This window comes from Trichomycterus rosablanca, chromosome 17 (assembly GCF_030014385.1).
Source record: "Trichomycterus rosablanca isolate fTriRos1 chromosome 17, fTriRos1.hap1, whole genome shotgun sequence".
In the NCBI taxonomy this organism is placed as follows: Eukaryota; Metazoa; Chordata; class Actinopteri; order Siluriformes; family Trichomycteridae; genus Trichomycterus; species Trichomycterus rosablanca.
The window spans coordinates 18,809,349-18,825,136 of NC_086004.1; the positions used below are offsets into that span (position 1 = coordinate 18,809,349).

General features: G+C 41.1%; 1 protein-coding gene across 7 annotated transcripts in view; it reads left to right on the forward strand.

Annotated features, from left to right (window-relative positions):
• Window positions 1-15,788, forward strand: part of plekha7b (pleckstrin homology domain containing, family A member 7b) — a 201,084-nt gene that overhangs the window by 39,626 nt on the left and 145,670 nt on the right. The window contains exon 1 of one of the 7 annotated variants that reach the window (XM_063013506.1): window positions 2,438-2,715. The exons of the other annotated variants lie outside the window; for them this stretch is intronic. Coding sequence (XP_062869576.1) covers window positions 2,513-2,715 — 203 coding nt within the window. The 5' untranslated portion in view covers window positions 2,438-2,512. Of the gene's footprint in view, window positions 1-2,437; window positions 2,716-15,788 lie in introns of those variants that run through there. 7 annotated transcript variants of the gene reach the window in all.

The window sequence follows — 15,788 nt, forward strand, 5'->3', positions numbered from 1 at the left end:
GTGTTTTAGCTACAACCTGGTGGCAAGGTGGCTCGCCTCACAGCAAGAAGGTCCTGGGTTTGATTCCCAGGTGGGGCGGGTGGGGTCCTTTCTGTGTGGAGTTTGCACGTTCTCCATGTGTCTGCGTGGGTTTCCTGCCACAGTCCAAAGACTTGCAAGTAAGGTGAATTGGAGATACAAAATTGTCCATGACTGTGTTTGACATTAAACTTGTGAACTGATGAATCTTGTGTAACTACCGTTTCTGTCATGAATGTAACCAAAGTGAGTAAAACATGACGCTCAAATCTTTATAAATAATAAATAAATAAGCTACAACCTTCTTAACTGTTATAGAAAATGTATTATAATAAATGATATGCTTCCAACATTTTTCTGTTTGTTTCTGAAATGACTTGTCACACTATATGTCAAGCGGCTCACCTGTGACAACTCGGTTCTCTAATAAAAGGAAAGCAAGGAAACTCAGAACAAGGCGGGGATGGCAATGCACTAACAGCGCTTAGCGTGGGTTCAAACATGCGACCTGCTCCGGAAAAGGGCCAGCACGTCACCTCTGGGCAGCTTGCTCATCCTAGATGATTGATTCCTTTGGCTCAGTTTCCAAAACGAGATAAAAGTGTGCTGGCCTCGTACACTAGTAGAAACCAGACCAGACCGAGTCTGGCATCACAGTTTAAAAAAAAAGCAGGTTGCTAACAGAGGAGCTGGCAAATATGTGTGTAGGAAACTTTTTTTAATGTAAACACAAGGTAAAGAAGTGACACATCAATCACTTCTGCCTCCATGCTCACTCTGCCAGCCATATTTGGGAAGGCAGACAGACATGATTCGATAACCGAGCCACATCACTGATCTTCTCAGCGGTTGGGATTGTTAAAGAAATGGTCTCAAACCTTCTGCTCTGCTTTCTCCAATCTTGTTATATATGTTATACCCTTCTAAATTCACGGGAAAATGCACTTATTTCGTGGACCTTTGCAAAAAGTGGCAAATTTCACGGCAGTAATTAAATACCACTCATGAATTTAATGATGTTCGTGTTTAGACAAACCCCATTTGCATCTACGTAATCGGTTGGGAGTTTTCCAAACTCAAATACCCGAGTCGTGTTTTTGCCTGCTTTAGACTTTGACATCTTGGACATTTTATCTAACCGATTGCTAATGTAACCGAGCATCTTTAGAGTTTGCTGAGTTTATAAAGAAAGAAAGAAACTTTACATAGACAAACTATCAGGAGCATAATACACCAATCAGCCATAACATTAAAACCACCGTCTTGTTTCTACACTCACTGTCCATTTATCAGCTCCACTTACCATATAGAAGCACTTCGTAGTTCTACAATTACTGACTGTAGTCCATCTGTTTCTCTGCATGCTTTGTTAGCACCCTTTCATGCTGTTCTTTAATGGTCAAGACTCTTCCAGGACCACTACAGAGCAGGTATTATTTGGGTGGTGGATCATTCTCAGCACTGCAGTGACACTGACATGGTGGTGGTGTGTTAGTGTGTGTTGTGCTGGTATGAGTAGATCAGACACAGCAGCGCTGCTGGAGTTTTAAAATACCGTGTCCGCTCACTGTCCACTCTATTAGACACTCCTACTTAGTTGGTCCACCTTGTATATGTAAAGTCAGAGACGATCGCTCATCTATTGCTGAGTTGGTCATCTTCTAGACCTTCATCAGTGGTCACAGGACGCTGCCCATGGGACGCTGCAATGACAGTGAGGTGTTTAAAAACTCTAGCAGCGCTGCTGTGTCTGATCCACTCATACCAGCATAACACACTAACACACCACCACCGTGTCAGTGATACTGCAGTGCTGAGAATGATCCACCACCCAAATAATAACTGCTCTTGTGGTCCTGACCATTAAAGAACAGGGTAAAATGGAGCTAAGAAAGCATGCAGAGAAACAGATGGACTACTGTCAGTAATTGTAGAACTACAAAGTGCTTCTATATGGTAGGTGGAGCTGATAAAATGAGCAGTGAGTGTAGAAACAAGGAGGTGTCACAAACATTGTCATTGTCAAATATTTCATAATTCATACACTACACACTCATTTCACGGTACATGATGTGATTTTCACGGCCGTGAATTAGGTAGGGCCTTAGTTATAGGCGAAGACTAAGTGTTGTTTTATCAGCAAAGGGAGGTTGTATAAGGTTAAAACCAGCTCTAACCAGATGCCATGGAACCGTGACATTTAACATGGCAGATACAGGCCATGCCAGGCAGGCAAAACATTGTTTTACTCATGTTTAGCAGCGATGAAAACAAACAGAACCGAGTGAATAATAACAGTGTACGAAAATGAGACAAGGAGGAGAAAACAACAAAGAGAGGATTGAAATGAGGACACAGTGGGCGCTTGTGTCGAACACACGGGCCATTCCATCGAACGCGATTTAACGGGTGATGTTCAACCCTGCAGCTCACCGTGAATGAGCGGACATTCGCAGACAAGATGAACTGGTTTTATTGACGAGCGTTAAACAGGATGGGTAAGCGTGTAGTCTCAAAGCAAGCAACCGGGAAAAGCAGAGCTCAGGGCGGAGGTGGCTCAGGGTCTAGTGCCAGCATGGGCATCTGCTGCGGTTGCCTGCCCTTTCAGAGCACCATGCAGGATGCTGAAAAGGAGGAGGTTCGTGTTCACTTGGAGGCTATTAGTGAGGAAGTGGATGAGACCACGGTGGAGGAAAGGTATTTATGATAAGATCAGTAAAGCTGCAAGTGCGAGTTTAATAAAAATAGAGATGAACTGGAGTTGTTATTTTTATTGCTGCAGTTACTGTAAACACACTCACTTTTACCCTTACTCAGTGAATAAAGATGCCAGCTTATTAACTGTATTCTAGTTTTAAAAAACCTGGCTCACTAAGTACGCACAAAAAGAAGTATAATGTGGAGCACTTGTAAAATTAAGACTACTCGGTGTAAACAATGCATGCTGTTTGCTCAGTCTTTCCACTGTTTGGTTAGTGGGATTGTGCGATCCAGACTATGACAGGAATTTAGGGATTGCTTTCATGGCTTTGTACTGCTGAGAAAATGATAGTCACACATAATGAAAGGCCTTTATTATGTCAAGGATTGTGGGTTTGATTCCCATGGACCTGAATGTGTGAGATCGGAGCTAGTACAAAATGTTCACTTTTTAAGATGCAGAATATGACTAGACGTCTTGTTTATTTGTCTTACAACAAGGGATTCCAATATTACAAGAATGTTATTAAATTATGAAATAACAGTAGGGTACAATGTAAATGTTAAGGTTCTGATTTGCTAAGATCCCTAAAATGTTCATACAGTAGCTGTTCAATGTTCATTTGTAACGATAATAATCGCAAACATGACAAAACATTAAATACACAAAAACTTTCTGCATTTTTTAAATGCTTTTTCTCCCTTTTTCTCCCGATTTTTAGTGGGTCCAATTTTTTTACCCAATTGCATTGTGCTTCCTCTCTACTGACGCTGACCCCCTGCCCCTGATTGAGAAGAGCGAACGGACACATGAGCAGTACCCGACTGCATCTTTTCACCTGCACGAGACGTGTTCATATAAGTCAGCCTTGTGCACGGAGAGCCTCACCCTGATCAACATTATTCCTCTCTCTGTGCAGATGCCATCAATCAGCCAGCAGAGGTTGTAATTGCATCAGTTATGAGGTCCCTTTCCGGCTCCCTTCCGTGGATGAACAACAGCCAAACGTTGTTCATATAGTCGCCCAACCCAGCCGGATGGCAGAGCTGAGATTCGATACGATGTATTTGAAATCCCAGCGCTGGTGTGCTAGCGTATTTTACTGCTGCGCCACCTGAGCGGCTAGTAGACGCTTTTATCCAAAGCAACTTACAATTATGACTGAACACAATTTTTGAGCAATTGAGGGTTAAGGGCCTTGCTCAGGGGCCCAACAGTGGCAACCTGGTAGTGGTGGGGCTTGAACCTGCAATCTTCAGATCACTAGTCCAGTACCTTATTCACAGAGTTATGTGGTGTATGTGTGTCTGCCCTGTGATGGAATGGTGCCCCGTCCAGGGTGTTACTGTGTGTGCCTTGTGCCCCTTACCCCTTCTTATCAGTGACAAAGACCCCACCCTTTATTTAGTCTGATAGTTTTCCCACCCAGCAGACTTAGTGCCCAATTTTGTCTAGGGGGTGCCCAGACACTCAGGAGTTCAGAATCCCAGCTTTGGTGTGCAACCTGGGCACCAGAATAGGTTTCTTGGGGGCGTTTGATAGTCTGTTTACCATCATCATCTTCCATCACCTTTTCTATGAATTTCACTTTATATTTGCCAGTATATTAATTGTTCAGCTGCTCAACAGTCAGTTGTCATCATTGCGCAATAAATTTTCAATAGGGTATAGACTGCAGACAGGCCAGTCTATCGCACACACACACACACACACACACACACACACACTATGTCTATAAAGCCACACTGTTGTAGCAAGTGCAGAATTAGGCCTGGCATTGTCTTGAGATCAGACATGGTCTTGATGGCAGCATGTCTCTCTAAAATCCCAATATTTACCTCTGTGTCAATGGAACCTTCACAAACATGAAAGTCATTTATGTCGTGGGCACTGGTACACCAACATACCACGACTAATATTAGCTTTTTGCACCTTTAGCTTATAACAGTCTGGATAGTCCTTTTTGGTCTTTGGTTTATAGACCTGCTTGTAAATTTTGATTTAGAGTTAATGATATTCTTATAGATTTATTTAGTAGTAACCAAACGAAGAGAAAATATGTAATGATTTTGTGTAGGTAAACAGACCAATTAATGAGGTAAGCTTTTGCTTTTGTTGTGGTAAAAATAGTGATGTCTACTTGTTTTAAAAATGTTGTGCTACAGTTATGTATTTGATTTCCAATACACTTTCTATTATTCTGCGATTGCTCGTTAAATGCCCATTCTGTCTGTTTGGGTATTCAATAGTTTTTCCATTCAGAAAATGTTATCAGATAATATGTTTTCTAATCTTCTTTTCCTAGACCTTTGTCCCGTTCGGTTATGGGGTCGGCTCTCGGCAGATCACGATCCGCGCATCGATTTGGCACAATTTTTACGCTGGATGTCCTTCCTGACACAACCCTCCCTATTTCTATCCGGGCTTGGGACCGGCACTACAATGCACTGGTTTTGTGCATCTAGCGGCTAGGTATCTATAGGAAAATTCAGTGTTTTTAATTAACCTGACTGCATGTTTTTGGACTGTGGGAGGAAACCGGAGCACCCGGAGGAAACCCATGCGGACACGGGGAGAACATGCAAACTCCGGCACAGAAAGGACCCGGACCGCCCCACCTGGGGAACGAACCCAGGACCTTCTTGCTGGGAGGCGACAGTGCTACCCACTAAGCCACCGTGCCGCCCAGATAATATGTTTACTAATAAGTTTACTAATTTAACTATTAGCCAGTATAACTATTTTGTTTCCCAACCCACTGTGTCTCACTTATTTTGTCAATTTCTTGTAACTGATAATCAACTGGCACAATAAATGTCAGGGTTTGAATCTTAACAGTGCTATTGGCCATTTGGGAGTCTGCATGGGGGGAGCGGGTGGGAGGCCAAACATCCTAGCTACTGGGAGGTGCACCTAGTGCTGGTCCCAAGCCCAGATAAAATTTACGCCACATTAGGTATGCAGACCACAGTGATTGGCTGAGGCAACTCTTAAATACACCGATCAGCCATAACATTAAAACCACCTCCTTGTTTCTATTGTACTCACTGTCCATTTTATCAGCTCCACTTACTATATAGGAGCACTTTGTAGTTCTACAATTACTGACTGTAGTCCATCTGTCTCTCTGAATGCTTTGTTAGCCCTCTTTCATGCTATTCTTCAATAGTCAGGACCCCCACAGGACCACCACAGAGCAGGTATTATTTGGGTGGTGGATCATTCTCAGCACTGCAGTGACACTGACATGGTGGTGGTGTGTTAGTGTGTGTTGTGCTGGTATGAGTGGATCAGACACAGCAGTGCTGCTGGAGTTTTTAAACACCTCACTTTCACTGCTGGACTGAGAATAGTCCACCAACCAAAAATATCCAGTCAACAGCACCCCGTGGGCAGCGTCCTGTGTCCACCGATGAAGGCCTAGAAGATGACCAACTCAAACAGCAGCAATAAATGAGTGATCGTCTCTGACTTTACATCTACAAAGTGGACCAACTAGGTAGGAGCATCTAATAGAGTGGACAGTGAGTGGACACGGTATTTAAAAACTCCAGCAGCGCTGCTGTGTCTGATTCACTCATACCAGCACAACACACACTAACACACCACCACCATGTCAGTGTCACTGCAGTGCTCTGCAAATAATACCTGCTCTGTGGTGGTCCTGTGGGGGTCCTGATCATTGAAGAACAGGATGAAAGGGGGCTAAAAAAGCATGCAGAGAAACAGATGGACTACAGTCAGTAATTGTAGAACTACAAAGTGCTTCGATATGGTAAGTAGAGCTGATAAAATGGACAGTGACGTCCCATCAAGATATTAAACACATCACAGTGTTATTTAAAATAGTTCAGATTCAGCTTGTAAATGCGCGCTCAAGGTAGGTCAGGGTGTGTTTCAAATCAACACTCTTACTCTGTACAGACTGTAGTGTCAGCTGTTGGAAATAAAGAAAGCCATTTTTTACTGATAACATAAATAGAACAATCTGTTTTACTGGCTATCATTTAATCAGTTGATCATTAACGTCTTTGGTCCTGACACACCTGGAAATAAACCTTGTCCCCATAGTGATTCATACCTGAAAGAAATACAGCCAGCTAGATAACCAGCTTTGGAGTTTTTGGTCGGCTTACGGCTGTTTTATGGTTTACAAACACATTAACATGTGAGATTTCATTTCTGGATTGAACGTTTAAATCTGGAATACCTGAATGAAATACATGATGTACGTACCTAGCATGGATTTGTAGCGTATCACATTAAAGTACACAGTATATCAGTGGCTGCAGCTGCTGGTGCTTAAAACAGTTGTAATGGCTCCATTGATTGTTTGCAATTTATGACCTTAAATATTTATGTCTTAGGTTCCCAGGCTTAGCAGATTTTACCTGCACTCACAACCAACTCACTACGGCAGGGCCGATCAGAGGACTAACGGCTCATAGCGATGGTCCCGGCTCGGCCTCAGCAGGCATTAAAACGTAGATGAAATATCTGTTCTGAGAGGGTGAAGTCATTTCTGTCCCAGTGAATCATCATCTGCCTGTGTAAGCACTGGAGTCATGGCAGTTCCACGAGTAGCCACCAGGGAATGTTGTTGAGTCTTTTGACTTTTAAGCATCCGTTCTTGTTATGTCATGTCACTCCACTGACAGCGTAGGGTGTGAGCTCGAGTTCTCATAGATTTAGGACTTTCCAGATTAGGAAATTTAGACATTCCATGCTGTTTAAAGATGGGACATAATTGGATCGGCCTCCACCTTAAGCACTGTGAGCTTGGAATACAAAACAATGCACACAAGTCTAAAAATGTCCTAATGGATGGGAAATGTCCTCTGTGTGTGGACCTTGCATTCCATATCCTAAAAAGCTTTTGTGTCAAAGGTTAGAAGTCATAGCATTGTAGTTGTAACCTGATCTGGTCTGTTTTGACAGCATGTCCGGCAAATACTAGCACATGGTCAAATCATGCTAAACACCTGAACACAGACATCCAAACTTGCAAAAACTCATTTCAGAGAGGTACCCCCGGACCTGGACCTGGACCCCAAGCCCAAAAAAAAAAAAAAAAAGTTAAAAACCTCTTGCACACACCAAAGGATATGGGTGATAACAGAACTTTAGGAGCTGCTAACTGAGCTACTAAGCTAACTGTTCGTGTCCCAAACACATTAATGTGTACTACATAGTGCACTAGATAGTGTGAAAGATAATAGATTTATGTTCCCTACATAGTGCACTAGATTGTATATTAGAAAACAATTTATGTTCCTTCCTAGATAATAGACTTATGTTTCTTACATAATGCTTTAGATAGCGTATTAGTTACATATATACAGTGTATCACAAAAGTGAGTACACCCCTCACATTTCTGCAGATATTTAAGTATATCTTTTCATGGGACAACACTGACAAAATGACACTTTGACACAATGAAAAGTAGTCTGTGTGCAGCTTATATAACAGTGTAAATTTATTCTTCCCTCAAAATAACTCAATATACAACCATTAATGTCTAAACCACCGGCAACAAAAGTGAGTACACCCCTAAGAGACTACACCCCTAAATGTCCAAATTGAGCACTGCTTGTCATTTTCCCTCCAAAATGTCATGTGACTCATTAGTGTTACTAGGTCTCAGGTGTGCATAGGGAGCAGGTGTGTTCAATTTAGTAGTACAGCTCTCACACTCTCTCATACTGGTCACTGAAAGTTCCAACATGGCACCTCATGGCAAAGAACTCTCTGAGGATCTTAAAAGACGAATTGTTGCGCTACATGAAGATGGCCAAGGCTACAAGAAGATTGCCAACACCCTGAAACTGAGCTGCAGCACAGTGGCCAAGATCATCCAGCGTTTTAAAAGAGCAGGGTCCACTCAGAACAGACCTCGCGTTGGTCGTCCAAAGAAGCTGAGTGCACGTGCTCACCGTCACATCCAACTGCTGTCTTTGAAAGATAGGCGCAGGAGTGCTGTCAGCATTGCTGCAGAGATTGAAAAGGTGGGGGGTCAGCCTGTCAGTGCTCAGACCATACGCCGCACACTACATCAAATTGGTCTGCATGGCTGTCTCCCCAGAAGGAAGCCTCTTCTGAAGTCTCTACACAAGAAAGCCCACAAACAGTTTGCTGAAGACATGTCAACAAAGGACATGGATTACTGGAACCATGTCCTATGGTCTGATGAGACCAAGATTAATTTGTTTGGTTCAGATGGTCTCAAGCATGTGTGGCGGCAATCAGGTGAGGAGTACAAAGATAAGTGTGTCATGCCTACAGTCAAGCATGGTGGTGGGAATGCCATGGTCTGGGGCTGCATGAGTGCAGCAGGTGTTGGGGAGTTACATTTCATTGAGGGACACATGAACTCCAATATGTACTGTGAAATACTGAAGCAGAGCATGATCCCCTCCCTCCGGAAACTGGGTCGCAGGGCAGTGTTCCAGCATGATAATGACCCCAAACACACCTCTAAGACGACCACTGCTTTATTGAAGAGGCTGAGGGTAAAGGTGATGGACTGGCCAAGCATGTCTCCAGACCTAAACCTAATAGAACATCTTTGGGGCATCCTCAAGCGGAAGGTGGAGGAGCGCAAAGTCTCGAATATCCGCCAGCTCCGTGATGTCGTCATGGAGGAGTGGAAAAGCATTCCAGTGGCAACCTGTGAAGCTCTGGTAAACTCCATGCCCAGGAGAGTTAAGGCAGTTCTGGGAAATAATGGTGGCCACACAAAATATTGACACTTCAGGAACTTTCACTAAGGGGTGTACTCACTTTTGGTGCCGGTGGTTTAGACATTAATGGCTGTATATTGAGTTATTTTGAGGGAAGAATAAATTTACACTGTTATATAAGCTGCACACAGACTACTTTTCATTGTGTCAAAGTGTCATTTTGTCAGTGTTGTCCCATGAAAAGATATACTTAAATATCTGCAGAAATGTGAGGGGTGTACTCACTTTTGTGATACACTGTATATTATATTCCCTATATTATATTATTATTATGTTCCCTACATAGTGCACTAGATAGTGTATTAGAAACTACATAGTGCATTAGAAAGTATGATTTGTGTTCCTTACATAGTGCACTAGATAGTGTATTACATAATTAATTATGTTCCCTACATAGTGCACTAAATTGTATATCAAATAACGGATTTATGTTCCCTACATAGTGCACTAGACAGTATCAGTATATTAGACAATTGATTTATGTTCCCTTCACAATGCGCTAGATTGTATATCAGATAACGGATTTAATACGCAATCGGGGAAAAAAGTCTGCGCTATAACACAAGTTTAAAAGTGAAACAGGAGGAAAAAACATCTAAACATCCCTCAAGCCAAGTTCTGAACAAAGCGGCGGTTTGTGCCGAGTCTCACGGTTCCCTAAATGGGGTGTCCACATAGTGTAAGTCATGGGCTTCAGACATGATTGATCTTCATGATCTTCACCTTTGAACGATTAGTTTATGGACCCTGATGCTACATGCAAGCACAGAAAGGTTCCAATTGCATCCAGAAAGCGAGGTCATCAGTTCCTGCTGATGGGCGTGAGCTGGAATGTGGATAATCCTTTGGCAGGTGTAACATGAGAGTGGCAGCAATAGTCGGGGAGATGCCTCAAAGACCTAGGGGAGGTGGAGAAGGTGCTGACGGGTGTGTGATCACAGGGATACCATGCGGGCTGAAACAGCACTTATTTTGGCACACAGAGACTCCCGACCTATGCAAACTAACCGTACTTTCTCAGAACTGCTTCATACATAGTGTGAAGGGTCACAGCATGGCTAAGTTGTTCTCTTAGCAATGCTGGCATGACACGGAGGACAAAGGAAGGTGTGCTTCTCGGATATTTTTGGCATATGAGACCTACGGGTCGGCATTCGCCTTCATACTTTTGCAGAGGAAACTGGGATACAAACACTTGACAGTTCTAATTCTGCCAGAACCTGGAGGTGGTTAAGCACAGGGTTTAAACTGGAGTCAGCAAGGCTTTGGACAGACACTTTTAAAGGTACATTGTTTTATTTTTATTAAAATATAGAATTCAAAAAGAAACTACAGAAAAGATTGTCTGCCTTTGAGACTTCTCTTAATTTTGAAGCACAGGTAAGATGTTTGCTAATTTAAATCTGTTTGAGGACATGTTTCGTTTTTTAAGTTGGCCTGTGGGCCTTTAAATAATCCCCGAGGAATTAATAGTCAATTTATTGACAGAAAGAGAAGGACATTAAAGTCAGCAGTTCATTTATATTGATTATTTATTATGATTTGACTTTGAAGTGATATGTAACCATCTTTTTCATATTTTTCAGTGATTGAATATAATTCAATTGATTGATAATGGTGAATCAAATAAAACACAACCATTAAAAAACGTTCCTTCAACATAACTATAACTTATGGAGGGTCATGATTTGAAACATGAGAGCTACGGTGATGAAAATATGAACTCTGGGATTTATATTGAAGCTAAATGTTGTGCTGTTACCCAAAAGAAAGAATGCATTTCTAAGAAAACCGATCAAACAGTCAATCAAGCCAATTTCTAAAACATTTAGAAATTAAGTTTCCGTACTGACATTAGAGACACGGGTGGGGCTTCATGCAACCTGCAGAGGTCAACGAAGAGCACAGGAATTTTGAGTATGTTTAGTATAATCAGACTGGGATAATGCAAAAACTAGGGCTGGCTCGATACCACTTTTTCATGTCCCATACCGATACCGATACTGATACCAATCCGATACCGTCATTTCTTTTCTCAAACAACTAAGCAGTAATAATACTGTACATGTCTCAATGCACCAGGTTAAACTAGCTATCTAAATAACAATGCTCAGACTGTGTAACAAATATTCTAAAGGAATAAATACAGAACCTACAACATCACACTTATGCAAAACTGCTGTTTTTATTTTTTATTTTTAGTTTTTAACAGCTGTTTTTATGTTTTTATAACTTTTACACACAGAACATTTAGCAGCATTTTGGTTTCACTTACGTTCGAGCTGTTGTTCACGTGACACATCTCGCTTTACGGCGTGTCGTCCAAAGTGTCTACGATTGGAAGATGTGGATATCAATCAAACGTGATGGACCAATTAAAATTGACGCAGAGTTGAGATTTTCCGTTAAAGTTCTGTCACGTTTTTAGATGATTAAACCCTGCTGGATTTTGAAGAGGACGTCTGTGGCTAAACGGGAAACGGTGTAGTTTGTTTTATTTTATAACACTAATGGATTAATCGTTGAGGATGTGAGAGATCTCCAAGCCAGGACAAGATAGGTTTTCTTTATCTCAGGTGAGCGGTTTATCATTTATAAAGCGTTTTTTTATTGTGTTTAAACAGTGTTTAGATGTGGCAGTAGTAGATGATTTTTAAAATGCTAAAAGTTTAAGTAGATCAGTGTGTTTTAATTTCTGAATGGCTGTTGCGGATGAGTTGTAGATCAGTGGCACATGTTAATGATGTCATCAAGATGCATCTTGTTACGGCAGTTGCCGAGTGAGCTGGCAATAAACGGCGCTCTGTTGGAACGTATCTTAGTGTGTTATTTGCTTTACACACAAACAATGGCCTTATTTACATTAAGTGTTATTTACATGAAGTGTTATTTACATTAAGTGTTATTTACATAAAGTGTTATTTATATAAAGTGTTATTTACATTTAGCATCAGTATCAGTTCGGATTACACATTTTTTTCCTTCTGATATCCGATCCAGTGATTTGGGCCAATATTGGACCAATATTGATACAGAGTATCGGATCGGTGCCAGCCCTAGCAAAAACATATACATAACAAGAAGCAATAGATGGGTAGTGTGTCAGATGCCTACAAAGTGTACATAGTAGTGATGTAGAACTCGGAGTTATCTGTCTTATGTGTGAATTAATTGTGGACACAAGCTAAACTGAAATCATAAAACGGGCTGCAAAGCAAGCACAGTCATAAGACATTTTCTGATAGGGTACAGCAAATGAGTATTTTACTTAACTATTAATCTGTAGGCACTCAGGTGGCACGGCATTAAATTACACTAGCCCACTAGTGCTGGAATCCAAGGTCACCGAAGTGCACAGGAATATTGAGTATATTCAGACTGGAATAATACAAAAAGAGGGTAAAATAAAAAGAACAGCTTCTGAAGTAAGCGGTGCAGTACTGTACTCCTGAAGTATGACTAAACATTAACAGACACACGTGGTTAAAAGCCTGCTGTCGTAAATTGATAATATCTTGTTACATAACAAGAAGCAGTAGACGGGTAGTGTGTCAGATCCCTCGTTCATACTCCATCCATGTCGGACCACTGCTAATGGACACGTATCACGTCGGACACAGACAAATGAGCTTTTTCTTTCTCAAGACACCCAGATAAATAAGCGCCTGCCACTGATCTGACATCTGTTTTATCATGTGTAGGCATTAGATGATGTCTGGAATATGGATATGATTCAAAGACACTCAGCATGCACTTATTTTAAGCTGATTTTGATGAACACCTCAGTGTGAATGTGCTATCGATTGCATCGTTACAGCACGTTTGCTGTGTTTGTTAGGAAAGTGTGGCTAATTATAGCAGTTCGATGAACAGAAAGGGCCAGAAGGTTCCGGAGATTTTGGAGTCAACACCGGAGAGGCACTCATGCATGATGGTTATAAAAATACAATGCAATGTTGTTATAAAAACAAGCATAGGCTATGACACAAATCTTCTTATAAACTTGGCCTGGTAGTCTGTGTACTTTATATATATATTAGGGCTGTCACGCGATTAAAAATTGTAATCGCGATTAATCTCAATTAATTGCAAAATAATAATTAAGCAAAATTTTAACAGTTATCCACTTTGTTATTGCAAGAACATGTTTACCAATAAAAACATTCATAAAATATGATACAATTATTAAATCTAAATTCATTTTAGAAAGCACATTATCTTGCATAAGTGAGGATCTTTTCCTGTTTATAACCCTGACACTGAAAACAGGTGCACCAACCATAATGTTTTGATCTAATATTATTCATCAATAAAGCATCAAAACACAGATATGATTATTTCATAGATCTATTAAGAAAACCTTTTAATACTGTGTTTGTGCAGAAACAAGACTGGGAAATACTGTTCTACATTACCATTTAAACATCTTTAAATACCTGAAACAGTCAAGTTAGCAGACATTATAAGTTATTGACTGTAGCTATAAAAAAAGTGTTTATTAAAAAATTTATACAGTCCATGTAAACGCTTAGTCCATATAAATATCAGATACAAATGTATTTTTAAAAAACTACAAACATCACAAATATAAATCATGTATATAACCATGTGATTGAATAACCTGAATAAACTGTAGAGATGAAACATCACGCAGAGTTTCACTTCTTACCGCAGGGGGAGAGGGCGGAGATATATGGTTTAGATGGACAGGTCAAGCAGCCAATGGAGATACTCGTTACAGAGATTGTGTGATTTCATTCATCTTTTCATCAACACGTAAAAAAAAAGTGAAAACCGCTAAAAGTAGTTTTTCATCGGACAGCAACGATAATTGATTACTTTTTCTGTTTACAGAAGATGCGGGACGTTTAAAACCCGATCGCGGACCTGCCTGCTTTATACAGTATATTGTGATCTATTTAACAGCAGTGTTTGTAAAGTTCCGTGTACAGTTCATGCGCTTTACATCCTAATTCATCTGAAATACTGTTAATTACCACAAAGACACATGTATGTGGCACAAACAGCCAAATAAAAATATTTAGATTAAAAATTTAAATCTCGATTAATTTTTTTAATCACGCTGAAAATTATAACGCGTTAATCGCGTTAATTAACGTGATAATATATATATAATTTTTTTAATGCATTTTCTTTCCTTTTCTCCCCCGACTTTTTAGCGCCCCCTCCGACACATGGGCAGCAGCCGTATGCATTTTATCACCATTTTGGCGAGTGCATATATGCAAATCAGCCTTGTGTACAGAGAGACACACCCTGATCCGCACTCTTTCCCCGCCTCCATGCAGGCGCCATCAATCAGCCAGCAGAGGTCGTAGTGCATCAGTTACGAGGAGTCCCGATCCGGCTTAATACCCCACCCCTATATGAACAACAGGCCAACCGTTGTTCATGTGGCTGCTCAGCCCAGCCGGATGGCAGAGCCGAGATTCGATACGATGTATTCGAGATCCCAGCTCTGGTGTGCTAGCATGTGTTTTTACCACTGTGTCACCTGAGTGACTAGTCTGTGTACTTTTGACCTCAAGAAGATTGTAAATTTGTAACCCAAGTAAAGAGCTTGTTAATGAACAGGTATTCAGAATTGAACTTTTAGGAACATGCTTCTGTTACATCTGGTTTTCTTAGAGGTGTATTGACACCGTCTCCAATAACTCTTTATCCACTTGTATCCCCGTTCAAAGATTTCTGTTCAGAATCTAAGAAGTGTAGTTGAGTTTAATTCAGCAGCTTTTGCTTTGCTACGAGTGGCACCATCATATGATAAACTGGCTTTCTACAAATTGTACATAGTAGTGATGTGGAACACAGAGTTATCGGTCTTATGTGTTTTTAAGTTGACTGTCTGGGTTTGAGTCCCTAGTGGTGCATTCCATCAGCCGAGCATCTTTATATAGACATGATTGGCTGTGAATGAAGGGCTAGCTGAGGTCCCGCACTGGATTGGCGTCCTGTCCGAGGTGTGTTACTGCATTGCTCCCAGTGCAAAAGTCTTATGCTACCATTAGATTTGTCGTTTTCGCAGTGGTATAATGAACAATATTCAGGTCTGGAGGACCTGTCAGTGTTTTATTAGTTGGTTCTCTCTCCAAATATGATTTGACTGCATTAGCAGTGTGATTGGAATCATCATCATGCTAAAAAATAAAACCATTGCCAATTAGACGCTTTCCAGAAGGAATGGCATGATAAATTAAGGCCTGTCTGTACTTTTCAGCATTCATGATCCCAACAATTTGGACAATAACGCCAACACCACTGTCAGAAATGCAGCTTCAGACAAGGACAGGCCCTCCACCAAGTTTCA